At 37.3% G+C, this 26,463-nt stretch overlaps 1 protein-coding gene across 17 annotated transcripts in view; it reads left to right on the forward strand.

The window, feature by feature from the left end:
• Positions 1-26,463, forward strand: part of UNC79 (unc-79 homolog, NALCN channel complex subunit) — a 94,977-nt gene that overhangs the window by 40,453 nt on the left and 28,061 nt on the right. For 14 of the 17 annotated variants that reach the window (XR_002440322.1, XR_002440323.1, XM_021402251.1 and 11 more), the window contains 14 exons: positions 235-300; positions 3,454-3,740; positions 5,796-5,978; positions 6,792-6,954; positions 7,700-7,852; positions 8,378-9,598; positions 11,616-11,723; positions 15,843-15,959; positions 17,887-17,970; positions 20,290-20,392; positions 22,245-22,385; positions 24,917-24,955; positions 25,990-26,102; positions 26,189-26,274. Coding sequence is in view for 15 of the 17 variants with exons in the window: in XM_021402251.1 (XP_021257926.1) it covers positions 235-300; positions 3,454-3,740; positions 5,796-5,978; positions 6,792-6,954; positions 7,700-7,852; positions 8,378-9,598; positions 11,616-11,723; positions 15,843-15,959; positions 17,887-17,970; positions 20,290-20,392; positions 22,245-22,385; positions 24,917-24,955; positions 25,990-26,102; positions 26,189-26,274 (2,864 nt within the window). In the remaining 2 variants the exon portion in view is untranslated. The remainder of the gene's footprint in view (positions 1-234; positions 301-3,453; positions 3,741-5,795; positions 5,979-6,791; positions 6,955-7,699; positions 7,853-8,377; positions 9,599-11,615; positions 11,724-15,842; positions 15,960-17,886; positions 17,971-20,289; positions 20,393-22,244; positions 22,386-24,916; positions 24,956-25,989; positions 26,103-26,188; positions 26,275-26,463) is intronic. The other 3 variants (XM_021402243.1, XM_021402240.1, XM_021402242.1) reach the window with 3 other exon arrangements.

Below are 26,463 nucleotides of genomic sequence, written 5' to 3' on the forward strand. Positions count from 1 at the left end.
CTGAATGATGGAGAGAACTAGAGTTACAGAACATGGTGTACAAAATGTGTTGAGCACAAGAGTAACATTTCAAATGGTGACACTCATTGCCTTGACAACTGTGCATGAGCAAGTGAACATAAATATGCTAGCACTGAATGTATGCTGAAGCCTAAGACATGAATATTACTTACTTAAACAGTTGTTTTTTTTGTTGTTTTGTTTGTTGTTGTTGTTGTTGTGTAATTTTTTAAGCTGTGAGCTTGACCAGACACGAGCAATCTGCTCCAGCACTTGGCGGAACACCAGAGCAAACACCAGGTGGGTTTGAAGTAAGTGCTTTGATGGAACAGGGAAATGAAGTGCTGGCTTTCTTGCTGGCTCCTGAAAAAGCTCTGTCCAAGTTGTAAGCTATCTAAAAGGCACAAAATAGTTCCAAAGGGTGTAACTTCTCGTTTTGTTCTAGATTTGTACTGAAAACAGCCCCTAGTCATACTTACTACTTAAAGGCTGGACAGAGGTTTTTCAGAGGCAATCATCTATTGCTGCCTCATTCTCTTGTTTCATTGCCTCTGAAAACAAGCATTTCTTTACTATGGTGGCCCCATGGGTTATGTATGTTCAACCTGACCTTTGACTTTCAGATTTTAAAGAGATGATAGAAGAATGCTTTTGATTGTAGTTGTTATTCTTTTCCCTGCTGTATACTTACAGACATTGTAAGCCCATTATTTTATATTTACTGGCAATTTTTTGTATTGTTGCTGCCCTTCTGTCAGACATGAATAGTCATTTCAGCAGGGTCCAAGTGAGTAAACAGTCTTTAAACAATTGTGATTTGCTGAGAGTTCTTGCTTTGGCTGAGACCTTTGTAGAGTGATCAACTGGAAGTGAAAATCCTCAGATTCATCTCTTTTTACATTCATTCCTCAGAACCTGCAATATTTCCAACCAACACAACTTCAGAATCAGAAGTGATTGCCTTACTAGGTGATTAGTTAAACAAGAGAATCTTCCCACTGTGAGTGCTGACCAAGAGCTGTGGAATGGACTGGGAGAGTCTCAGAATTAGCACCGGTTATACTACTATTAAGCTAACCCAGTGAGACTTAGAAGTCAACCAGTTCATTACAGAACACTTGTGCAGGTTGTCACAGGCACATAGAAGGAGCAAATGAAATCATAGTGTGAAGAGGAGAGGTATCACCAAATGATTGTTGCTCGTTTAATGGCACCATTCACCTGCTATAGGCTGGGCTTAAAGAAACTTGTCACATTAGTAGTGTCGGTCTCACAGCAGGCATTGTTAGCCATTGTGATTTTGTTAGATATATTTTGTTATTTCAGACTTTCAACTTTTGAGTTCCAGGCTCACCTGATTAGTGACCTGATTTGCAAATTCAGTTTTTACCAAAAGGTTTATATGGAACGTTGCATGTAGGTAGTAAAAACTGATACAAAAAAAAATAATAAAAAAATCAGATAATGTGATTCAAGCTTATCACAGATGCTTTGGAAGCTAGAAGACAAATGGCTGTCCCTCTGCTCCTGCCCACTGTTTATTATTTCTCTGAAATCTTAATTTTGTTTTTTGAAGGTTTGACTCATGGTTTTTAACACTTTGCATTGGCAGTACTGAACATATCTTCTGAGGAATGAACCAACTCCTAAACAAAGTCTGTACATCTGCTGTAGAAAAGCATTTACTTTTCGTGTACTGCTTGAATGAACTAGACCTTATACTCACCTGTTTTTTCAAGATCTAAAACTAATCTTTGCATAGTCCAAATGCAAGATCATACTTGGAGTTAATCTTGCTTGTAGGTTCTGTCCTAGAAACTTCAGTTTAAACAGTTATTGCAAAATTAACCGCTATTTCCAATAGTTGAAAGGATTTATCCATTAAATGAGTACAAATAGATCATCTTGTAATTCTGCTTCATACCAGCTTGCTTTATCACAGTTATTCACTGTTAGGCAGACTTTTAATTCACACTAGAAAATACATCTGATACATTTTAGCAACAATTTTAGTTGTTAACAGTTATAGTATTTACAGAACAAACTAAAAAATAGTGATGTAATAAAAACTTAATTTTAGTCTTTCCCTTTTTGACACTGCCAAAATAGTATTATCTGTTCTCTTTCTTGATTATCCCAGATAAATGATTTTTATTGCACTTAGAATGCATTTTATTTATACAGAAACATTTAAATTACTATTTTAAAACAGGATAAGTTAGAGTATTATTCCTCACCGTGCTCTAGCCATACACATATTCATAACAATTTAATAAAAGAATCTGATACACTGACGTGTGAAATAGCTGCTGCTTTTCATGAACTCGGTTGTTATTGTAGGAAACGCTTACTGCTAAACATTTTTAGCAATAGAAAAGGTGTTACACTGGTAGTGAGAAGGAAGAGGATAACTCTACGGATAGTTAGTAGAGAGTTCTAGTGAGGACAAATGATCCTAAAAGTAGTTGGATATACTAGAGTTAAAAAATATTTGAGTTTGGAAATGAAAATACTTGTCCAGTTGGTGACTGTTACTTGCAGCAAGTCTGCTCCGGTTGGACAGTGAGAGCCAGCACCCCAACTTTCTTGTGCTTAATAAGTATCTTCTAGTCTTTCACGTGACAACAGTGCTAAGTATTACTGTTTGATTATTTCTGTTCAGTATTTATAAACTAAGTCTTATACTTCTTCTCTGGGAAAAAGTCAACTAGATTTTGACATAGTACATGGAGTGTCAAACCTAATAAATAATTGTGCCTACATTTGGCTAACGTTATTTTAGAAATATGTTGACTCAATATTAAAAGAAAAGTCTTTACTCTTATTGGGTAGAACTTTTTTTTATCTCCTTTTTGCCATTTGATACATTCTCTACCAGCAAAAACTAGTGTCCATTCTTTGCTGAGGAAAAGCTGAAAATTTTGCCAGGTGAGAACATGGTGGCCTTGGGATTTTATTCTCTCTTAATGAACATCAATTTAAAGGTATGATAATACTCAGTTTGGCAGAGAGGCACAAAAGTGGCCCTGGGCAACCTAATCTAGTAGGTGGCAACTGTGCCCATGGCAGGGATTGGAACTAGATAGTCTTTAAGGTCCCTTCCAACCCAAGCCATTTCCAAGCCATTATGATTCTATGATGGGAAGATGAGCAGCTCTGTTAAGTATGGAAAAGCTGACAAATTGAATTTGGTATGCATAGTAGATATTATTGTGCTATCAACGGTTGGACTGGATGATCTTGGAAGTCTTTTCCAACCTTGGTGATTCTATTTTTCTATGACACTGAAGCAACAGTGGGACAGTGCCCTCAGAAATGCATGCCTATCTCTCCTGTGACTTCATCCACGTGGAAATGGAGCAGTTAACTCTGGAAGAAGTTTGTGGTATATGCTGTAACCTTTTTGCAGTTTTTATACAGTAACTAATACCAATGTCTCTCTTGTATTGATAGGACAACCCTCCCCAGAAAATGATAATACGATAAAAGACTTACTGCCAGAGGATGCTGGGATTGATCACCAGACTGTTCACCAGCTCATCACTGTGCTAATGAAGTTCATGGCGAAGGATGAAAGCAGTGCTGAGTCGGACATCAGCAGTGCTAAAGCTTTCAACACAGTCAAGCGCCATCTGTATGTCCTGCTTGGTTATGATCAGCAGGAAGGATGCTTCATGATTGCACCACAAAAAATGCGTGTTTCCACCTGCTTTAATGCCTTTATTGCTGGAATTGCACAAGTGGGTGAAGGCAGTTATTATCTTTTTCTGCTATTTCTCTTTGCCTATTGTTGAAATGGTGGTAGCATGGCTGCCTTTGTACCAAAATAATGCCTTCTTTCTTCATCTTCAAAGTAAAGAGAGCTGTAATTTCTTACCTCATAATGCTCTTCTAAGGCTTGATTCTTACTGGTAGAGCAGTTTGTGATCCTAGGCTGAAAAATGTTTCATGCTTGCAGAATACTCTTTTCACTTGTGATGAAGCATCTTCAGGTGTTCGTGTTTCATAGGCAAAAATAGAAGGTGTTAATGCATACTGAGTAGCAGCAAATGCATTCTGATCCATTGTCTTGGGGCATCATTGCTGTATATTGTTAACGAATAATCCCTCACTTGTACTTTTTTACACACTTCAGCTTTTTTAAGCTGAAGTTTCAGGCCTGTTATGGTTTATTGAGTTTCTGGCAGTGGCAATTTAGATCACTGGACAGAAAACAACACCTTCCATGTTTTTCTATGTGTTTGTTAGGTTTGGATTCTCAAGCTTCAGAGAGCAACATAGACTTGATTTTTAGTTAACACAGTCTGAATATCAGTCTCTGCCTCCCTCTTCCTCTGCCTTTGATAGCCAAATTCACAATTTCTGTTTGAAAAGCTTTATAGTTGAATCTTGCCTCCTTTGAAGTGAAATGGAGTTTCAGTAGGCCATGATATTTCTGTAGATGTCCCTGTTCATTGCAGGGGAGTTAGAGTAGATGACATTTAATAGGTCCCTTCCAACTCAAATGATTCTATGATTCAGTGATTTCCTCCATGTAGCAGACATCAAAACTAACTTGTATTTTGGAACAAGTATTTTCTCTAGCTGTAGGGCTGCTTTCAGATTTTATCCCTGAAAGCATACATCTTTTCCCTTCCCTAGCAGAAGTCAGTTTTTTTGAAGCCAGTTCAGTACTGCCCCACGTGGTGGCAATGTTGTACATTTGTGTCTGGGGAGGGTGGGGGAGGGGGGGTGAGTGCAGCCTAGCAATGCCATGTCAGACTCTGCATCCTAGGCTGAGTTCCAACATCATTTATTCCAGATCTTCCTGTGACATCTTAAAAAATGGATCTGCTTGGTTAAGACACATCAGCATTACATTATGTGCTGTGTTAAGGCAGATTTCTATCTTCCTTGTATGGATGATTTTTTCCTAACTGTGCTATATAATTCCCTGTCTTTTTGAACCGGGGAGCCCAGAACTGGATACTGTACTCCAGATGTGGCCTCACTGGGGCAGAGTAGAGGGGGAGGATCATCTCTTTCGACCTACTGGCCACACTGTTTTTAGTGCCCCCCAGGATACCATTGGCCTTCTTGGCCATAAGGGGACACTGCTGGCCTGTAACCAAACTGTTGTCCCAAATGACACCCAGGTCCTTCCCTGCAGAGCCTCCTCTCCAGCAGGTCAGCCCCTAACCTATACTGATGCATATGGTTATTCCTCCCAGGTGCACGACTCCACACTTGCTCTTGTTGAACCTCATCAGGTTCCTCTCTGCCCAACTCTCCAGTCTGTCCAGGTCTTGTTGAATGGCAGCATAGCCTTTCAAACAAGACCTGGACAGACTGGAAAGTTGCTGCAAGACTGATGAGAAAATAATGAAAACTGTCAGTGCAATGTTAATTGGAAAAACAAACCAACTAACAACAACAATTAACGCATAATTGCACCATAGCTGGTAAACAAGGGATACACATAGGATAGTTTTATCTGTTAAAGCATGATCAATTTGTGCCATAATGTATGGCTATCCATGCGTAACATATGTTGTGGACATGAAAATGTATTTTAGTATTCAGACTGTGCAAGACGAAAAACTTTCAGAATGCATCTTCTTTTGTTTCACTTTACCTATCTACCTAAAATGAGAGCCTGACAAACTGGCAAAAGTTTTTAACTGATGGTGAGACTTCCATAAAATTGTTTATTTCTTTTCATTTAACTGATCTCTAAACTGAATTAATTATTTTGCTTCATCACATCAGCAGAGCAGATTTTGGTGAGCTATCCCCTGTGCTGGTATTCTTTTCAGGTGATGGACTACAACATCAACCTGGGAAAACACCTTCTTCCTTTGGTGGTGCAGGTGTTGAAATACTGCACTTGTCCTCAGCTAAGGCATTACTTTCAGCAACCTCCTCGCTGCTCCCTCTGGTCCCTCAAACCTCACATTCGGCAGATGTGGTTAAAGGCTTTACTAGTCATTCTCTATAAGGTAAGTGGTCCTAAAGAGGTGCTGTCTACCTTAAAATTCACACTTAAAAGTGAAACTTATTAAATGGAACACCTAACTGTACTGTAAATGAAAGGAACTGTGAAGAACACCTCTGATTTGCTTACTCTTTGTGTTTAATTTCAGAGCCTGCAGTAGTTAGGCTTTCATCTGTGCTACCTGACCTGTTATTCCTGCTGTCTGTATTGTCTTTCCCATAGTTAACTGTGAAGGAAAAATATGGGCTTGAAAACTGTAAAATGCTATATAAAAATTGAAAAGCTAATTAGAAAGGTCATATATAGTATTTAGGTGTTTTTTAAAAACAAATTCTAACTGGCTTCAGTTTATTAGATTTTACTCTTTATTAAGTGATGCTTTTTACGACTGTTGTTAAAATATAGGGTGTTTACACACTGAAACATAGTTGTGAATACTTTTGATATGCTTAACAAAGTTCTTGCAGGTGTACAGAGCATGCAAGGAAGTGGAGGCACTAAAAATGAGTGGTAACATGCAAATTGAAATACAGCGTTTGGAGGATAAGACCTTTTACATTACTAACAATTGGTTTTGTTGTCATATGAGAGTCAAGAAAGCAACATATTAAATCTTAATAGAGAATCTATTGAAGCGTCTGTACAAATTTGAAAACAGTCCTGCTCCTCACCACAAGTTTAGAAATGTACGATCAAAGGAAGGCAAAGGGCATCCAAGCTGACAATATTCTTGTCATTTTTCTGTTTTACTGCCTAAATGTTTATCCATGGAGAAAAGTTGAGTTTTAAGTTGAAGTTTTTCTCTTTCACTGAACAGTACCCCTACAGAGACTGTGAAATCAGCAAGATTGTACTTCACCTAATCCATATCACAGTCAATACCCTCAATGCTCAGTATCACAGCTGCAAGCCCCATGCAACTGCTGGTCCTTTGTATAGTGACAACAGTAACATAAGCCGATACAGTGAAAAGGAAAAAGGTACTTTAAACACTTTCATTTATTTGATAGTCATTGATTTAATCCATGAAGTCACACAGACGTTGTAGAAATGGGCAGATGTGGTCTGAAATTTAGAACATAATACTCAGAATTAAGTCCAAGGTCTGATTTATCTGACAACCTATGGCCATATATAGCAAAATGAATTATTTCACTGTTTCTTTGTAGACTAAGCATAGCACAGCAGTCTAATTTTTATGTTGGAGAGAGGGTGCCTTAGGCTGAGTAGTTCAGTCACCACACCCGGGTAGGCTTTGGCCTTTTTAATGAGAATTTTAACTAATTGTGCACATATGTAAGAGTTGCAACAAGCCTTCACTGCATTATAATTAGATATTCAGATATAGGGAGATATAGGGAGTGCAATTCATCTGACCAAGCATAGATGTATGTACATGTGCTAGTGGTCTAGAATCAAGAGTTAAGCTGGTTAAGATGAAAACAGTCACTTCTGGAAAATACCAGCTTAGAATAGTAAAAGCATTGGTATACTTTTATTTTGTTGTAACCCATTTTCCATTTATCTCTGTCCTTTCTGACTTGAATTCATGATGTAACAAGGATGGAGAGGTGCTAGTTATTTTCCATAGATTTTTTTTTAAATAAAATTCAGATGACTCTTCAAGTTTAATTGAAAACTTAGCTGAGGCTTAATCACTTTGATAGCTTTTCAGTCAAGGAATTGCACTCTATTAAGATTAATACCTTTTTTTTCTTTCTACAGCAGAGGAAGACAGTGTTTTTGATGAGTCTGACATTCACGATACACCAACTGGACCTTGCAATAAAGAATCTCAAACATTCTTCGCAAGACTGAAAAGAATTGGTGGCAGCAAAATGGTGAAATATCAACCAGTTGAGATGAATGCGCAGAGAAGTATGATTTTTTTTTCTCTAGTATAAACTCACGTAGAAATACAACTTCCTACTCTTAGCTCCAAATTATCCCCTTTCTTTGTAGAGTTTATTGCACTGCATATCCACAATGCTGTAATCCAAAGTTATTTTGAAACCTCTTCAGAATGGTCTGTGTATCTAATTTCTTCCTTTACCTTTTATAACTAATGCAGCCATGCCAAATGTCCTTAGAAATTACTTGATTGTTCTATCCAGTGCATAAGGTTAAGCAGTCTGTCTGCAGGTTGCATCTATCCAGAATGAGTAGAATTTGGACAAACCCTATTATTGAAATGTATGGTAGGGTTTTGTTTGCTATTATTGTTTTGTTTATCTCTTTTAATTTGTAAAAATCTATACAATGTTTCTCTGAGGTGAAAACAAATTTTAGAGGGTTTTGATTAATACTGAGTTTGTATTTGAAATGGCAGTGAATTGTGAGATGAAGGTATATCTTGCAGAAGTTTCCAACTAAGGTAGTATTAGCTCTTTCTGTTTTAATCAGGTGAAATAGAGCTGGCTGAATATAGAGAGACGGGGGCCTTACAAGACAGTATTCTACGCTGTGTGAGAGAAGAAAGCATTCAGAAAAAAAAACTGCGGTCTCTAAAACAAAAATCTCTTGATATAGGGAATGCAGACTCCCTGTTGTTTACATTAGATGAGCATCGCAGGAAGTCCTGCATAGATCGATGTGACTTAGAAAAACCACCTGTCCCTGCTGCTTACGTGATACACAGGCAGAGTGATTATGGACGATCTCGGCAGAATTCTTCTACTAAAGCTGAAAATATAGAAATACAAGAAAATCCTCCTCCTGCAGAGAGTTTCCAGGAAACAAGAAGACCTGTCATACCAGAAGTTAGGTTAAACTGCATGGAAACCTTTGAAGTGAAGGTGGACTCTCCAGTTAAACCTACTGGTCCCAAGGAAGATTTAGATCTGATAGATTTGTCCTCTGACTCAACATCAGGTCCTGAAAAGCATTCAGTACTTTCTACTTCAGACAGTGACTCTTTAGTCTTTGAACCACTTCCTCCTCTACGAATAGTGGAGAGTGATGAAGAAGAAACAACAAACCAGTTAAATGATGAGGTCTCTGGCAAAACTACAGTGTCATCTCCCTCAACTCCTATCAATGTCTCTGCTCTCAGCCTCAGCACAACTCCTCTGGTCCAGTTCAGCATTGAAGATTGCTCCAAAGACTTTAGTTCTAAGGATACAAGCAACAGCACTTCAGCAGGAATAGAGGACATCCTTTCTACTTCTCCCAAAGATAAAAAGAACTCTTCAGATTTAGATAAGCCAGAGGAACTTCATGACGTATCCTGTGGGAACTCACTAACACTGAAACAGAAAAGGGACCTGCTGCAGAAGTCATTTGCCCTTCCAGAAATGTCCCTTGATGATAACTCTGAACTCAGTGTGGAGGACATTAGGCCTAGTGGAGCAATTCCAAGTCCCAGTGTTAAAACAGTCCTCATTAAAGTTCCTGAGGATTCTGAAAACCAAACTGAAAGTGATAAACTTGGTAACAACGCAGAGTCTGATACTGAGCAAAACACAGAACAAAAACAAGAAGAGGAGACCGAGGAGTCAGAATTTAAGATTCAGATTGTTCCCCGCCAGAGGAAGCAGAGGAAGATTGCTGTAAGTGCTATTCAGAGAGAATACCTGGACATTTCCTTTAACATCCTCGACAAGCTGGGAGAGCAGAAGGAGGCAGGTGAGCTCAACTGCTGCTTTAATGGCGTATTATGAAGGTTTTTGTAACAGATAGGTATACAGAGAGAGATATGTGATCTGATGCAATCTGAACTAGTGGAATGTTTCCAGGTGTTTGTTTTTCACAAGGAATGTACTAGTTGTACAGGTATCATGCATGTCCAGGGAAGAGCCCATGTGAAAAGGAAGTTGGAGCTCAATGATGAAAACACTGCCCCTCATATCAAAGTTAGGGAGTGGAACTCCATGACTTCTTTATGTGAGGAGTCAGTAAAACTATCATCCTTCCGTGCCTTTTATCCTGTTAATCTAGTCCATATTATACTGATCCTTCTCTGTATATAGTGATTTTTGTCTCTTATTTCTTCTGCAGACACAAGACAGTGGAAAGCAAACTGGAAAGCAAACTTGTCAGAGCTAAGAGCACTTGGAATTAACTACAGATTGCATTTAGCACCAAAGATACTCATGTTTTGTTTTTATACTATAGTTGGGTATACATATATACATATTATATATGTATATATAAGTATATATACTTCATATATACGTAAAGTTTACGAGGCTTGTACTTATTAAAGATTTGAAGTGCAAGCATGGGGAAAACTATAGAGTACTTCCATGCATCCTTAGTTTTTTTCAGGTCATTTTAATACAGGGTTTTGTTACTAAGTTCTTCAGGTAGAGAGAAAGTACATTTTAACTGTTCAGATTTCAACGGAACGTGTCAAGAACAGTGTTAAAAATGTATTCTGCTATTTCTTTTCAGGATTTTTCAATGACTGGATTTTTATCAGTCTTTTTTAAAAACATATATTAATAATAAAATCAAAGAATTCTTCAGGCCTCAGTTCTTTGAAGAGTAATACTTATGTATGCTTGACTTCACTTACTTCTGGGTTACTTCAGAGGGAAGAACGATATAATTTCCGATTATGATTTGTGAATTCATGATATCCTAGTTCTAGAAGGAGAAATCATTCAGTGTGATCATAGATGTGCTGTTACATTTGTTTGAGGCCTAATGTCCCATTTGTGGTACCAGTAAGCTGACAAACTGCTGATGAAGCTTTATGAAAACAAAAGAGAGCCAAGTGCTTTTGAACCTTTCATGTAGGTTCTTTGAGAAGAATGGTCATTAAAAGCATTTAGATTCAAAGGGTTTTTTTTGCTTAATAGTAAGGAACTCTAGTAAGTTTTTATGAATTCCCTAGCAAAAACATCCTTGAAACATCTTGAAAGGACTGTCCCAGATCTTAAACACCACATGGAATCTAGGATTTTAGCATATACAACAGTCATTTGACAGCAGGCATCTATATATGTCATCCAAAGGGAAGGATAAACAAGTCACAATGACTCTTTAAATGCTCACTTACATTACAGTCAGTTTGCATAACTAGATAATTTAGTTACTTGGGTAGTTTAATGTATCTCATGCATCTGTTTTCCTTTGTTTAGCCTTATTGATTAATTTATTTGAGAACATATGTGTTGTAATTAATTTAAGTAGGCTTAATATCACCATCATAATACAGTGATTATAAGTTCAAAGCCTTATTTGAGCTTTGTCAGCCTGTTGTACTTCCATTTGTGTTAGAAGGGCTTCTGACACAAATGATTTTGAATTAAATGTGCAAATGGTGATTGTTTCTTCAACTGCACGATTGTAGGATACAGAATTTCCTGCCTGAGACTTTACAGCACAGATACGTATTTACATGTTGGTGGTCCTATTAATCAATTTGTGAGTGGTATCAAAATCAAACTCTATGTGCATTTGTTAGTTCTGAGCTCTAAATGGGCGTATGTAAAAATCTTCTTCAAAAAGTGATTTTAAGTATTAGATCCCTGTGCCTCTGTAAACATTACCACTGAGTCCTTTTAGAACTGCTGCGAATGCCAGATGGTGAATGGATGATTGAAAAAAATGTGAAAAAGACATCCAGCATGAAAGCAGATGGAAAATATTTATTAATTCTAAACACTGACAGTTTAAGTACAATTTCTGTATGTAGATCCTGCTGCTAAAGGACTTTCAACTCTGGAAATGCCAAGAGAATCATCTTCTGCACCAACCCTTGAAGCAGGTGTCCCAGAGACTAGTAGTCACTCTTCCATATCAAGTAAGTGCATCCCTGATTCAAGAGTTTAATCTCTTGTATTTTTACATCAGATACATATCACATATGGCAAATGCCTCCCTCTGAGTTTTATTGATTCTTGGAAACATGGCTGAGCTGGACATCATTAGATTTGTTAAATCTATATCGATCAGGAGCATGTTAGCAGTTAGTAACCACAAGATTTTCTGTTGTGACCTGACACATTTGAGAAATGTGGTTTTTCCTAATTAGGCTAGGTAGCAGATTAAAGCAGAATTTACTGAAGCTAAATGTTTATTTTACAGTGAGAGAAAATGTTGTCAACTGTCTGTCCACAGAAGCAGAGGACGAGAGCTTCACGGGACTATTACTGTGGTCTTTGTCGTATTTATTGTTTTACCTTAGGAAAAAAACCAACAAAACTCTTGCAATTTTTGTAAAATGCTTTTAAGTGCCACTCAGCTGAAATGCAGTAACTTCTCATCTGAGAGTCCTATACTCATCTCAGGGGAAAGTGAACATGGTTGATTTAAAAAGTTATTGTCACCTGGCTTAGTAGAACAGCTGTAATTAACATTGAAAGGTGGAAGCATCTTGGAAAAGTTTAACAAAATCCAGAATTGCATGTCCGTCTTGGTAATGTTAAGTAAGACATCTGAAGGTTGATGGAACAGCGTCTGTGGATAGTAAAAAAGGCAGGGGAAATGATGATCTGCTTTGATAGCAGTGTACTGCTAGATCAGTGTATCGGCCCTATTAAAGGATGATGTTATTGTGACATGCTAGATTAGCTCTTGGAACAGCGGTTTCCTCTCCAGTTTTACCAAAAACATCTTGAGTGATGTGCACCTCATAGAATTGAACACTCATCGTCCACCTAATGACACTCAGGAAAGAAGCTAAAGAGCCACCGGTTAAGACCTATCTCTGTCTGGTTTCAGTGAGGGCTCTGTGTTTCTGTAAATTCCAATACATGAAATCTGGAATAGTATCTATATCTTACTGAGCAGTTCAAAATGGCAGGAAGCTGCAGGAAGCCCTGGTAATTGCAGCAGTAGCAGAGGTAGCAGCAGCAAGTGCAGAAAAGAGTAGGCGGCTAGAGAGATCCCAGGGGGTACCTGAGGATGTTTCTGAGCCACAGCACTTTGTGTGCACAATCCTATTGTACTGCAAAGTCAAGCAAGTGGGTCAGAAGTCTGGCCTGGCTGAACAGGGAACTCTGGAAATAAAGTGGAAAATATCTGACCTCTGCAAGAAAGGCCTGGCTTCACAGAAAGAATACAGAGCTGTAGTTTGCATCTGCAGGAAGAAAATGTGAAATGCCAAAGCTTAACTTGAGTTGACACTGCCTACTGTGGTGTCAGACAACAAAAAAGTCTTTTTCAAGTTTGTCAGGTTGAAAGAGCAGGAGGAGGTAGCCTAAAAAGTAAGGAGAAGGAAAGGGTGGAGGCTTTAATGCCTTTTGTTACCTCAGTATTTAATGATAAATCTTGGGCTGCCTGGACCTCAGAATTGGAGGACCATGACTAGGGGAGCACTGACTTCCCATATGTGGTCACCAGAATTGTAAGGGACCAGCTGTATCAGCTCAACGTTTAAACTGAACGTATTAATCCATGGGGCCAGATGGAATTCACTCTAGTGTACTGAAGGAATTAGTGGATGCTAAAGCTCTACCCCTCTCAACAATTTACTCCTTTCTGTGTGGCTCAGTTTCCAGCTGTAAGACACAGCATGAATACTTCGAGTCCCTTGTATATTTAGATTGAAGTATTTTTGGCCTTTTACTACATGCCTTTACAGTGCTTTGCACAACAAGTCCTGATTAGGATTGTGCACACAAGGCACTTTGTAACACAAACAGATAACATTGCTTGTTTAACCAGCGCTAGGCCACAGAAATCATGTCATTAATTGTGATAGGAAGATACTGCCTTTGGACTTCCTGGGGAGAGAATTCCACAGCAAAGGCAATGTGATTGACCAGATCACTAGCTAATATATGAAAGGCTCACCAAATAATACATGGAAGTTATTTATCCCCTCATGATTCTCAGGTTTCCTGTAGAATACCTGATCATTGACCACTTCCTGCCCCAAATCACCAGTCAGTCATGGACTGGAAAAGGCACATACTGGGCCACAGCAGTCAGCCTGGCTCCAACGTGGTTCAAAGACTGACAGCTCTCTGGGTTTTAGGTTTTGGGATTTTTTTTTAAATTACTGATAATTGAAATTGTTGTCTGTGAGAAATTGGATAAATAACAGTAGAAATCCAAACCCACTCAACAGTAGCCCGATGTTGAGTAATGTGCATGAAAGTTTTTAAATTCTAACCACAAAAGCTATTAAGAAAATTCAGAGAGATAATTTTCTAAAATTTGGCAGTCATCTGCACTCCAAGCAGTCTTGTCATTTCTAACGTTAATTGCTGTTCTTTCATCAGGAAATTCTGTACTTAATAAAGTGATAAAGCATCTATTTAAAATCCTTGCCCTGCAATTGATGAAAATTATATTTTTCTCCTAATTTGCTGTGAAAAAACAGCTGCAATATAACTTAAAAAGTGAAACGTAATGGTGTCCTGGCCTGGTTCCATTCCAGAAGTTCAGTTATACAAGGACTACTTTGCAGCAATGCTGCAGGAGGCTGTACTTGTACCAAAAATAGTGTTTAAATGCACTCTGATACACTGAAAGGATATAACAAAGTAAAACTTAAAATACTTCACCTAGTAAAATGGTTTGCATGCAAATTCCCACTGAAGTTATCTTTGTGTTTATTAATTCTCAGGGCATGAGTTTTTTTTTTTTTTTTTGGTAACATTCTGCTTTCTCTGAGTTTGAAATTTTCAAGCAGGGACTGGATAGAGCCAGTTTAGGATAAAGGCAATCAACCTTTTCAGAGTTTTCTGAAAGTTATAGTTTGTCCCATGATCTTCATCACAGTTAATAATGTGTCTGTGTTTGTTTTCAAAACTTAGTTGAGTACTATTGGATTTTTAAATGTGAAATACTTGATATAACATTAATATGGTTTTAAAACAATGTTGAACATAGATACGAATGAAAATAATCGTTAGAAGATTTTGATCTGTTGTCCTTGCTGTTGAGCCCTACTGAGGAAGCCATTTAAACATAGACTTATGGCAATATTTGTAAAGCTTTCCTGTATGGAGATGCATGTAGGCGTGCTTTGTTCAGTCATAGTCTCTGTCTTCATACTGTGAACAATGAGTTTGATTACAGTGGTGGTGGAAATATATCGCTCATGCTCAGCTGGCAAAATGGAAGTATTACGTTTATTTGATGTGATTTTTCTTAAGAATGGAGAGAAGAAAGTCAGGAGTATTATATGGTTTATTTCTTCCTCCATTTAAGCGCTCAGAAGATACATAACCAGAAAAGTCTTGAACAGTAAGTCCACAAGTGTGTTTTTTTCTTTTTTTTCTGGAAGCACTGTCCAGTGAGACGAAGCCATAAAATAATGTAGTGATTCTCATTTAAAGAAGTATTATAAATGGTCAGATAATGGCAAAGGCTTGTTGCTCCTTGTAAGAAGAATGAGAAGAATGGAAGGGCATTTATGAAGTGGACCCATTTTCAAAAGCATGATGGCTTCACGTTTCAGAAGAATGTACAGGTGTTATGCCTGAGTGGCAAGTATTTAGGAAGCCTCTGCATGAAGAATGCTGGTGGAACAGTTAGCAAAACAGTTTTTTTTCACCAGTAGTGAGCATGGATAAAGTAGTCCTCCATACTTAGCTGGGAGGAGACTGAGTTTCCTTTCTCAGTATGTAGTGTGTGAGTTTATCACCTATTTGCGTGGGAACTTCAGGGTGGCATCTTACACTGCGCAGGTGCCAAGTATTTTGAATAACTTGTGTTATTTGATGACAAAAAGGCACTGACAGCACAGTAGTTGAGATCCTAGATCCAAGTCATTTATGGTAGGTCACTGGGCCATAATTTTACCCTGTGTAGTTGTGTGAAAAGTACATATTGACTTGAGCAAGATCTTCGAGCAAGCAATTCATGTCCTATCAGTATTTATTTCATGCTGGCTTGTAAGTTCAGGAAATAAGAGTAGTTTTACATGTTGTTTGAGCCCTTGAAATCCTTTTGCATTTCTGACTTGCAGCTCAGTTCAGACAAATGAAAAGAGGCTCTTTGGGAGCTCTGACAATGAACCAGCTAATGAAGAGGCAGCTGGAACACCAGTCTAGTGCTCCCCACAATATCAGCACTTGGGATACTGGTGAGCTGCGTTTATTGTTCCTTATTTTTATTTCCTTAAACCAATTACTTTCTGTAACAATCCACTAGAAAAGTAGGTGTTTTTATTCTACCTCTGCAGGTGAATAATCAATCTCAAGTCTAAAGAGGAACTGCATAGTGAATAGCAGATTCTCATCTGGTATGAGTTGGGATATTTGGGATGTAGCCCCTCTGATACAGTGGTGTCCCCATAATTTTGCACATTGAGGACCTAGCTGATTGAAATGGAAGTATCACTGTTGATTTCATTAAGTATGGAATTTCATCCTTGATGCATGGAATCATTAATTTGCATATATGTTTACAATGGTGTTGGTACACTAAGGATTTGCACATTATATTATCCAGTTTCATTTCCCTGTAAAGAAGTTTCTGCCAGCTCATGCTGAACACTTGAAGTTTGTTTTCCATTTGCTGACCTTTTTCACCCCTTAAGATGAACGTAAAACAGACAATGAAAATGGAAATAAGCACATAATTTCCTCATTATTCATGTGAAGTTTTACTTTTTTTTTTAATCTTCTATAAAAATTGTTCTCTTGTGCTCAAATTCACAGCAGATGTCACTAAACAAGGAATTAATTATATTTTGTATTAGAGACTAGGTAGTTCACTGCCCATCTTGGTGTTAGTGACATTATGGAATTGTGCTTCTTAGGAATTTATGAGCAGGTCCACATGTGTCCACATGCTTAAAAACTCTTGTGGAATTTAGCATGTTGAATGAATGTCTCTACCAGTTCTGGACAACTGTGCTCAAATTTTTGCTTAATTCAGTCGTCAATCTCCAGTTCCATCAACCTAAATCTTGTGTCTGAAGCATGGCTAAGGGTATAGTGTATGGCTCAGGTCTTTACTTTCTGATAGTCCAATCTGCTGAGTAGCATGTTCAGCATGAGATCCTTAAGTCATAAAGGGGAAAACTTGTCAGAATTAGCATTAGTTTTTGTCTTATCAGCAAGTAAGTTTGTTTATTAAAGAGACTTAGTTGGTATCACTTCAATTTTCAGGCAGGTTTTTAGAGATTAAAAAGTTACTACTTTAATTCTGTGAAAAATATTTAGTCTACATTTCAGAAGAACAAGTCAATACTCAAAACCACATAGGAACTCCATCTTGTTAACCTTGTTCCAAGTCCACTAGATTTCTTCATAACATCTACTACTTTTCTGTCTAACATTCATAACAACTAAAGGCCTCCAAGCATGGAGATACTAAGTAAAGTGTTTTCTTCCAGAAAATTTTGCTTCTCTCAGTCTTCTTTTCAACCACTAGCTTCAAAGTAAAAATATTATTTGGACAGATTATTTTTTTCAGGACAAATGGCCAGTTTGACTGCTAGTCATTTCAATGTCACACTACAGTTTTGAGACTCATTATGCTCAAGTGTAACAAGTGTTATAATGCAGAAGTATATGATGCAAGTTTGGTCCATGCATGCTTTCTGTTTTTTTAAACACGGGTAGGTACCATGCTTCTCATTTCTTATTTCAAACCTTTCTTTCTCAAGCTTGTTATCTGTACATTAAAATCACTGCATGTCTATCTGTCAGAACAAGCTATACATGAACTTCTAATCTATGGTATTCCTAAACATTAATTTTCTCTTATTGTGGTTCTTATATTCCATGTCTTGTTGAATCTTTACAGTTAGCATTTCATTTCTTGTTTAGTCAGACTTCTAAAAATGCCTTCTTTGGTGTTATATAATCTGACACTTTTCCTTTGTGGACTTCCAGTTTTCTCTTCCTCCCTTTTTCTTTTGCGCTTTCTACACTTAAAATATTATTTTTTTTTTTCCTAAAGCTCTTTTATTTGTCTTTCTCTTGATTCAACTGTTTATATCTTGTGCTGGTGATGTACTGGATTCATAGTGATGGAGACTGAAGTTCTGTATTTATTCACAGAGCAGATACAGCATGGAAAGCGGCTGTGCAATGTCCCTGTTTGCCTAAACCCTGACTTGGAGGGACCACCACTAAGAATCAGAGGTTAGTTCAGTGTCCAGTTGACCTGATGTCTCTGCTAAGACTGCTAGGAATGTTTTCTCGTTAGTACCAAATAACAGTGAATTTTCTGTTCCATTCAGCTAACTTAAAGCCCTCAACTGTCCTGCAGAACATAGATTGTTGAAAAATTATTATACAAAGCCTTTCATTCAAGACAGGGTCAACTGATGAAAGACACTGGCTTTCTGCTAGTGCTTTTTCTGTCTGGGTTTGTGCTGTCGACCTGGAAGTTGCCAGTTCAGCATCCTTGTAGCCAAAGATGTGCAGATTTTCTTACAATCTCATAACGGCAGTGACCTACCTTCTTTGAAATAAATCATGTTTTTTCTTCTGTTCAGTAAATGAGTGAAGGACATTTTTTGAGTAGCTGAATTGTATTCCAGCATTGTGGCCTGCATTATGACAGCTTTTAGGATTTGCATGCTGCAATGGGCCTTCTATCTGGAGAAGATGACGGTGAACTTCCAAAGTCACGGTAGAGGGATCTTGATATGTTTGTGAAGGGAAAAGTAATTGGCTAGAAATATATGGAAAATCTACTTTATTCTTTACATTCTGGATGTTGTCCTACATTTCTGAAGACTATTCTGGACTTCCTGGAGTGTCTATTTTAATCCAGACAAATCTCAGGAAACAATTACAAAATAGTGAACTCTGCATGTAAAAGAAATATTTCTTCATATACTGAGTAAAATGTCATCTCCTTGTGAAACCAAACCTCAACACTCATATTTGGAGTTCAAATATTGTGGAAGATTCAGAGCTTCTTATTTTGCCTGAGAGGTTCTATTAAATTTGATTTTCTTGTAATAGCTGGGATTATCTTGTCAGAAGTTCTTTCTGAACTTAGCATCCATGGAGAAGCCACCTCCATAGTTAAATATTGTCAGAACATGCTAATGTTAATGTTAAATTTAAATCTGCAGATTGAAGGAACCAGAAAAATGTTGGTAATATTAGCATGTGATTGAATTCAGATTAAAAAGGGTTAGATACTTTTCTGAAACTTGATTAAAAAATGTGCTTGTCATAGATGAATCTTTGGAATGAGATGTCTTTGGGGCAGCTTATACACAATGCCATGGTGTCTATCAGCTGAGTTCCCTGGATTCATTAGTGGATCTGAACTTTATGGGAACAGTTGTAATGCAGCCTCTATCATGCCAGCTATACAAAGCAACAACATAAGATATTTTTCCTTAAAAATTAAATCTCTCTTTCTATCTTGATGACCTGGAGAATGAAACTGCCAACAATATTTAAATGACCACTGAAATGCACCTAAGATGAATGACATGGCTTGTACATCACCATAACATCGATGGAAGTTTCAGATGGCTTATCCATGAGCCTGTTAATATTGGATTCATCCATCTTTGCAACCAGAGTAGTTGGAGTCTTACCTCTTCTGCTTTGTTTGTTTCCTTCTCTTTTTTTTTTCCTTCCTGCCATAACTTAACATTAATGCTTAATGCAAACAAAGGGGCTAAGAAGGAAGACTACCATATTGGAGAGATGTTAGACTCTCAGACTACCTTATACTGGTCCAATTCTGGAAAACACAATTTAGATAAGCAAAGAGTTTGAATTCTCTATTATATACAACTTTTCAATTTAAAATAAGCATCTGTCTGAAAAAAGCTCCACACAATTCGCCTAATGCTAAAGGAACATCATATGTTGGCAAAGTTCTAGCTCTAGGCTCCCAGCTGAAAAACTCAGTTTTGTAGAATCAAGATGCCTGTGAAGACTTTCAGTGGAAAGCATTTCTAATTACCAGCCCTCCAATGCTTATTAGTGTTTCTTGAATTCTTATAAATGATTTCTTCCAGCTGTCCCTTTTTATGATTTTTCTCCCATGCCCCTGTTAGGGATGCTGTGAATAAGCTGATGACCTGGTGGTGAGACATGCAAAATTTTTTGCTTCTTCATGTGATTAAGAATGGTGAGAAGGTGATTCCGTGGAATTATGAGGGAAGGCTGCAAATCTTCTTCCAGTCTACTACAATCTGCAGAATTATCCTCTCTTCCTAAATATGAGTAGATACAAGGACACCTGCCCTTCCTAGAATTTTTTTCATTGTTATCTTTTTTCAAGGATTCATATGTATTTAATTGATAGTTATAGTTAATTGGAGGAATGTGCTATACCCTTTGCAGACATAAATATTTCTTATTCTGTGCAGAGTAAAATCATATGGCTCTTCCTTAGAAGTCTGATCTTCAGGCCAGTGCAATTTAGGTTTCTGTTCAGTGATTTTCTTTTGCTTTTCTGTTTTTATTATTCCTTATTGCCTTAAGGTGCCACAAAATCCAGCTTGTTGTCAGCGCCCAGTATAGTCAGTATGTTTGTACCTGCACCAGAAGAATTTGCTGATGACCAGCCCACTGTGATGACTGACAAGTAAGTTCATTTTCTGCTCCTTTCAAAAATCTAGTTGAACTTCAAATAGATCAAACTAAATGTACTTAACAGAAATAAAGTTTATTTTCTATCTTTTAACTGTATGCTATCTTTTAAAATTAATTTATTTATTTTACTCTAAGTTAAAATTTTTCAAAACACTGCCCACAAGATGTGTTTCTAACTCAGAGGGTTGTCTGTGAGTTTGTACATGAAGGGGAAGGGAGACACTTGCTGTCCTTCATTTGAAACTGAGTACTTACATGGTTAGAATTGTACAATATATGTAGCCTACTAAGGACACTTGGGTAACAAAAGTTTTGGATTTTTCTTTAGTTAAACCTGATTGCTTAAATGGGTGAAATTATACTGTTCCCTATGTTAAATCAATGGTTCCTTCTGATCACTGGAAACTACTTTTGCCTTAGGAAAAATAAAAGATTATTCTTTGAATTCTTTCGGTTTTCAGTTGAAGTAGAAAGTTATGATTATCCATCAACAATTCTGTTACCAACATAGCATTGATATCAAAGGGTTTTGCAAACATCTACTTGTTGGTTAAAATCCTCTGAAATAAGTATTAAGTGTACTCATTTAATGGAGGAGGAAAGCAGTCAGCAGGGAGCTATGTGTTGATTTACTGAAAAACTATGAATAGAAACTTTAAGTTCCTGCTTGTGCTCCTGTGCTCAGTCCAGAAGACAGATCTACCTGGATGATCACTGGTCAGGGCTGCTGAGCAGGCTGTGGCTGGAAGCAGGCCTTATAGTGTGACAAAGTGAAGGATCTCCAAAGTTAGGATTATCTTTGACACATCCTTTGGTCAATTCTCCAAACTTCTAGCATCATTGCTTATTAACATGTAGACCAGCTGAGCTTGACTTTCATGACTTTGTTGTCATATTTCCCTTTTGTTTAGTAACAAAGGCAAGAAAATTGCCTGTACAATTCCATTAGGTTAAAATATCACAATCTGTTGGAGTCATTAGCAACTTATTGATCAAACTGAGCAAACTTTCCTACTGGGCTGAGATAAGCTAGTTTCCCACACTGGATTGCTTTTTACATACATTTGTGAAAGCCTGTCTCATGTCTCCTGAGTCTGACATTATCTTTATAATTAGACATTAGAGAGCTCTTTCAGAATTTCTTTGGTTGTCTTTTAGTATTTCAGGAGGAGTAAGTGACTCAGCAGCAAATTTGTCCTGGAAAAGGAGACTTCTCCAAAATCTAAGGTTCTGTGCCTCTGATTGGTTCTTTCATTTCCTTCTTTCATTTCCTTAAGAGCTATAAATGCTGTGGAGACCAATCAGATTATTGTTCCTAATTGCATAATTTGTTACTCATAATTCATGACAGAAAGGACAATGTGGAATTGTTCTGTCTTTCTGAGATCATCTTTGAATGTCACTATTTGTGACTATGCTGCTATATAGAAAAGTGCCAGGGACATGAGCCTTTCCCTGAAACCAAGTGGCATGAACTGGCTGATGTTAACATTGCTAGGGCTAGTCTTCACTGTGATAGGTTTCTCTTGGGTAGTGCAAACTGAAGCAGTCCAATACAGAGTGAGGGAAGTAGCTAACCATTACCAATGATGGACTCAAAACTTAGACTTACACGGTTCTCTTCCTTCATTTGTCAGTGTAGAAACAGCCAGTGCAGCCAGTGAAAACCTTTATTAATATTTGAAAGCCATAGACTTAAGTTAATTATAGAAAGATCACAATTACACTTTTTACTAAATTAATTCTGAATTGAAAGTACTAAATTATAGTACTTTAAAAATACATAAATACATCTGCTTGCTTTGTTTTGAATTTGTCAATGTCGGTTTTACTGTTCCTTGCAGATGCCATGATTGTGGAGCAATTCTTGAAGAATATGATGAAGAAACACTAGGCCTGGCCATAGTTGTGCTCTCAACCTTCATTCACCTTAGTCCAGACTTGGCTGCTCCTCTACTCTTGGACATCATGCAGTCTGTTGGAAGGTAAATTCAGGACTGTCCTCTTTTCTGTATGATTGAAAGAATTTTGTGCCTGCAATTGGGTTTACATAAACTTCATTATATGAACATAACATCTGGTTCTTCTTGAAAAACTTTTCAGGTTCTTCAACCTGTACTACTATCTACTACAATGACAAGTATATTGTAGTACTTGTCATTGCTGCTTCAGCAGCTTCCAGAACTTGTTGCCTAAGATGTGGGAGAGATGCATTGGGTGTGTTTCAGAACAAACTTCTGAGCTGCACTACACATGCAGAAATGGCATGGCTCTCCTCTCCATATTCCTTTCAGTGTATGAAATTAAAGTTGCTTGACTGATTTACTCAGGGACATGGCTCTTTACAGCCCTGCCTCTTCATCTCCCAGTTCCACTTAAACACCGCAATTATTCATGTTCTCCATTTTCACTAATTCCAATGCTGCAATTCACTGCTAATGAACTCTGGTAGAGGCAAAGTTTCTAATCTAGACAGATGTTTTACATTCTGTATGATTCTTATAAATACAGAACTAACAGTCATTAAGAAGCCAGAGAGTAAATCATTTGGAAGAGAAATTATCAGGGATGAAGACTGAGCGGTTTACCTTTTTCTATGCTTTGAAGAAGGAATGCTGCATCCTTGGAGCAAGCTGATTTTCTAAAGCAGCAGATGGCATGCAGCATGGAGTATTTTTGGTAAATGTCCCGTGTTGTTCCTTCTAGCTGCCATTTCTGGAAAATTCTAAGCACAGTAAGTGGCTATCTATAAAGGAATTACACTAAACATAAGTAATGAGGTAATAAGTGGAGATGATGATGAGAGTTTATGCAAATAATATTTAAAGTGGTAGTGATAAACACATACAAGCAGTTAATTTCAAAAAGCTTTAGATGTCCCCAAGTATTTGATGTAGTTAATATCTCATGACGTTTTTCCATTTGGAAGTTAGAATCTAAATGTTTTGTTTATTACAAAACAAACAAATAAAAACAACACCCCTCCACAACCACACCACAACATGCATGCATTATAGCATTCAAATGGAGAGAAGAAACTTTGCATAGGACTTCGATTTCCTTCAGAAGAAAATTGCTATGCTTTTGTATCTGAACGTTCAGTAGATTTTTGGAAATAGCTGTTGGGCATGTGATTAGTTCCACCAAATTCTGTAGAAATCCTCATGCACTTTAAGTCAAGCTGATGCTTCAGTTATTCCAGGATCAACGCTTGTATTGCTTGAAGGTAGCCTCAGAGCTATTTTCACTCAGAATTAATTTGCACATGAGAAAATATATTTTATTTTAGCCTGGGCTCCTCTCAACAACAGTGGAGTCATGGACTCTAGTGATTTTTTTTTCTGATTTATGCTGGGACAACTGAAGAGAATATTATCTTCAATCCACTGCAGTATCCAACCTGAGATTATTTCACAGCTGAATGTATGCTGTGCATCCAGCTTGTCATGCATCATTAATGGAAATCACCATCCATTCTGGTTTACACTGATGCCCTTGACTGAGCTGCTTTAGGATCCTTTTTGCAGTTTGCAGTGGAGACTGGAGAGGAAACTGCCTTCTGAACTGACACTGACAGAGGACTAAGCAAAAGCTAAATCCACCCTGAAAGGATCTTGAATCAAAGACGAATGTTAAAAGCCAGATCATCAGCTGATGCAAACTAGTCTTTTTCCATGAACTTGCAATTCAGTTGTATCTTATACCAGCTGAAATACTGATGTGTACCAGATGAAAGTAAAAATTGCATGGTATTTGTATGTAAGCTATGCTTCCAATTTTTAGTGACTTTTAGGAATAAATGTGTATTGCTTTGATAGTATAAGTTCTGACTCTATTTGTTTTTGTGTTCTGCATACTTAGGTGTATGATTTACTTTATGACTGTGTTAAGTATTTTCACAATGGGATTCCCGTTCTGGGCTTCCTAGTATATATTTAGGTGCTAAAAATGAATTATGTGATTTTTGAGAACCCCCTGGCTTTCTTATCTGACTTTGTAAGAGCTCTTAGGTACTTACTGTTTCTGAAATTAAGCCATTTATTTAGGTGCCAAAATCTGAAATTAGAAGCCTCACTTCAGATTGCCAAGTGGAAAATTTTGGCTTGGTCTATGTTGCTGTATTAATCAGAAACAATTCACCCAGTATGCAGCTTCTGGCAAAGTTTATTTTTCACCACATCCTTTCAGATTAGTAATTAGTTTAGATATGAATGTGACAGTAGTTTTCACTTCATTATCATCATTCTGGAGCAGGAAGGGAAGTAGAATTGTCTTCAGATCTGGGAAGTATTTGTGACATTGCAAAGCTGGTTAGAGTTGATACGTTATTCCAATATGATTAGCCTGAAATTAAGAGCACTTCAGGAGATCTTTCTGGTAGCATTTTAAATGTTCTGTAAAACTTTTGTTTATCGTTATTATTTTTTAAAATAGATAGTCTATTGACTTTCTTCAAAATGGTACACAAAAAAGCATAAAAGCATATGAGCTTCAATTACTATTATTTTTGTTGCAGGTTGGCATCAAGTACCAGTTTCTCCAATCAAGCAGAAAGGTATAGTAGCAAAAGATACCTTACTCAAAATCAAGCAATTAATTTAAAGCATTGTCCTCCCTGGCCATAAAATCAAATAAATTTACCTTTTTTTTTTTTTTTTTTTTATCTTTCTTATTCATTCGTAGATGACCTGAAATTAAAATCTGTTTTTTTTTTTTTTTTAAGTTTCTAAGTAAGAGAAAAACTCATCCTTTTTCATTTCATTCAAATATTTTGTCTTCTGTGAAGATGAGCAGGAACTCATATTCACATATAGTGAATATGAAAAAAATCAGATTCAGATTAATTAGATTCATTTAAAGTTTCCTCCTGATTTCCACAATTTCAGTGCAGATCGTTCTAGCTTGTTCTGTGTTTGTTCAGTACTTGCCTTGATAAGCTGTCTCCATGTATTCAGTGAAGTGAGGTGAAGTGAGTCATCCTCAGCCATGGAGAACCCCTCCTGGTGATGTCTCATCACTTAAAAAAGATGCTGAGTAGGATAAATTCATTTTGAAAAGCTGCAAAAGCTAGGAAGTGTAGTTTATGAGGAAATAGATAACACTTCTGTTTTTTTAATGAAACCATTCAATTTGTGAGTGATTAGGGAGTATTTCAGCTCTTGAAGGAAATGGCAACAGGCAAATTAATATTGTAATGGGCATGTTTACCTATTTTTCATGTGTTTTATGGCTAAACCAAGAATCTGTATCACTGAAATCCACAAGGTGAGAGGAGGACTGTACTTCAAATCCTGACAACTCACAAGCAAAAATATGTGGAGAATAAGGAAAAATGCAACTATTTTTTGAGACAAATACTTTAGGTATACACAACTATTCCATCTCTGAATAGTTGACCTGAATTAATAAAGTAAAATTAACATTTTTTTTTAATCAGGAAAGTTCTGTTTATGACTTTCTCATAACTGAACACTTCTGTAATTAAAAAAAAAATAAGATCTTATTTATTATCTCTGTGTTTTCAGGTTAGAGAATTGTTTCATCTGCAAGGTGACCATCTCTACTTTATTTTCCTTCTTTTCATTTCAGCATGATGATCCCTGGAAATGCTGCAGGTGTGGCCAAGCAGTTCCTCCGCTGTGTGTTCCATCAGCTGGCTCCCAATGGCATCTTCCCCCAGCTCTTCCAGAGCAATATTAAAGGTGAAGTACAGTACCTGAGTACATTTCTGACCCCTTCAATTATCCCTATATGAACACCCAGTGGAAAAACATAATTCCAATTTCAGATGGAAGTTTCTTGCGGACCTTAGCTACATCCCTTATGGACTTCAGTGAGCTGAGTTCTATTGCTGCTCTGAGCCAGCTATTAGAGGTATGTTGGCTATCAACTCTTTTAATGTTGCTAGCTTTATTAGGCATTATCAGGCTTATTGAAGACACCTCTCCTCATTTATTAGGAGTTCAAACTTATATCACCAAAAGCAATGTGAATTTTGTTTTTTTTTTTTGTCCCTGGAAGCAGGATCCTCACCATTTTTCCTCTAGTGTTCTCACTGATAGC

This window comes from Numida meleagris, chromosome 6 (assembly GCF_002078875.1).
Source record: "Numida meleagris isolate 19003 breed g44 Domestic line chromosome 6, NumMel1.0, whole genome shotgun sequence".
Lineage (NCBI taxonomy): Eukaryota > Metazoa > Chordata > Aves > Galliformes > Numididae > Numida > Numida meleagris.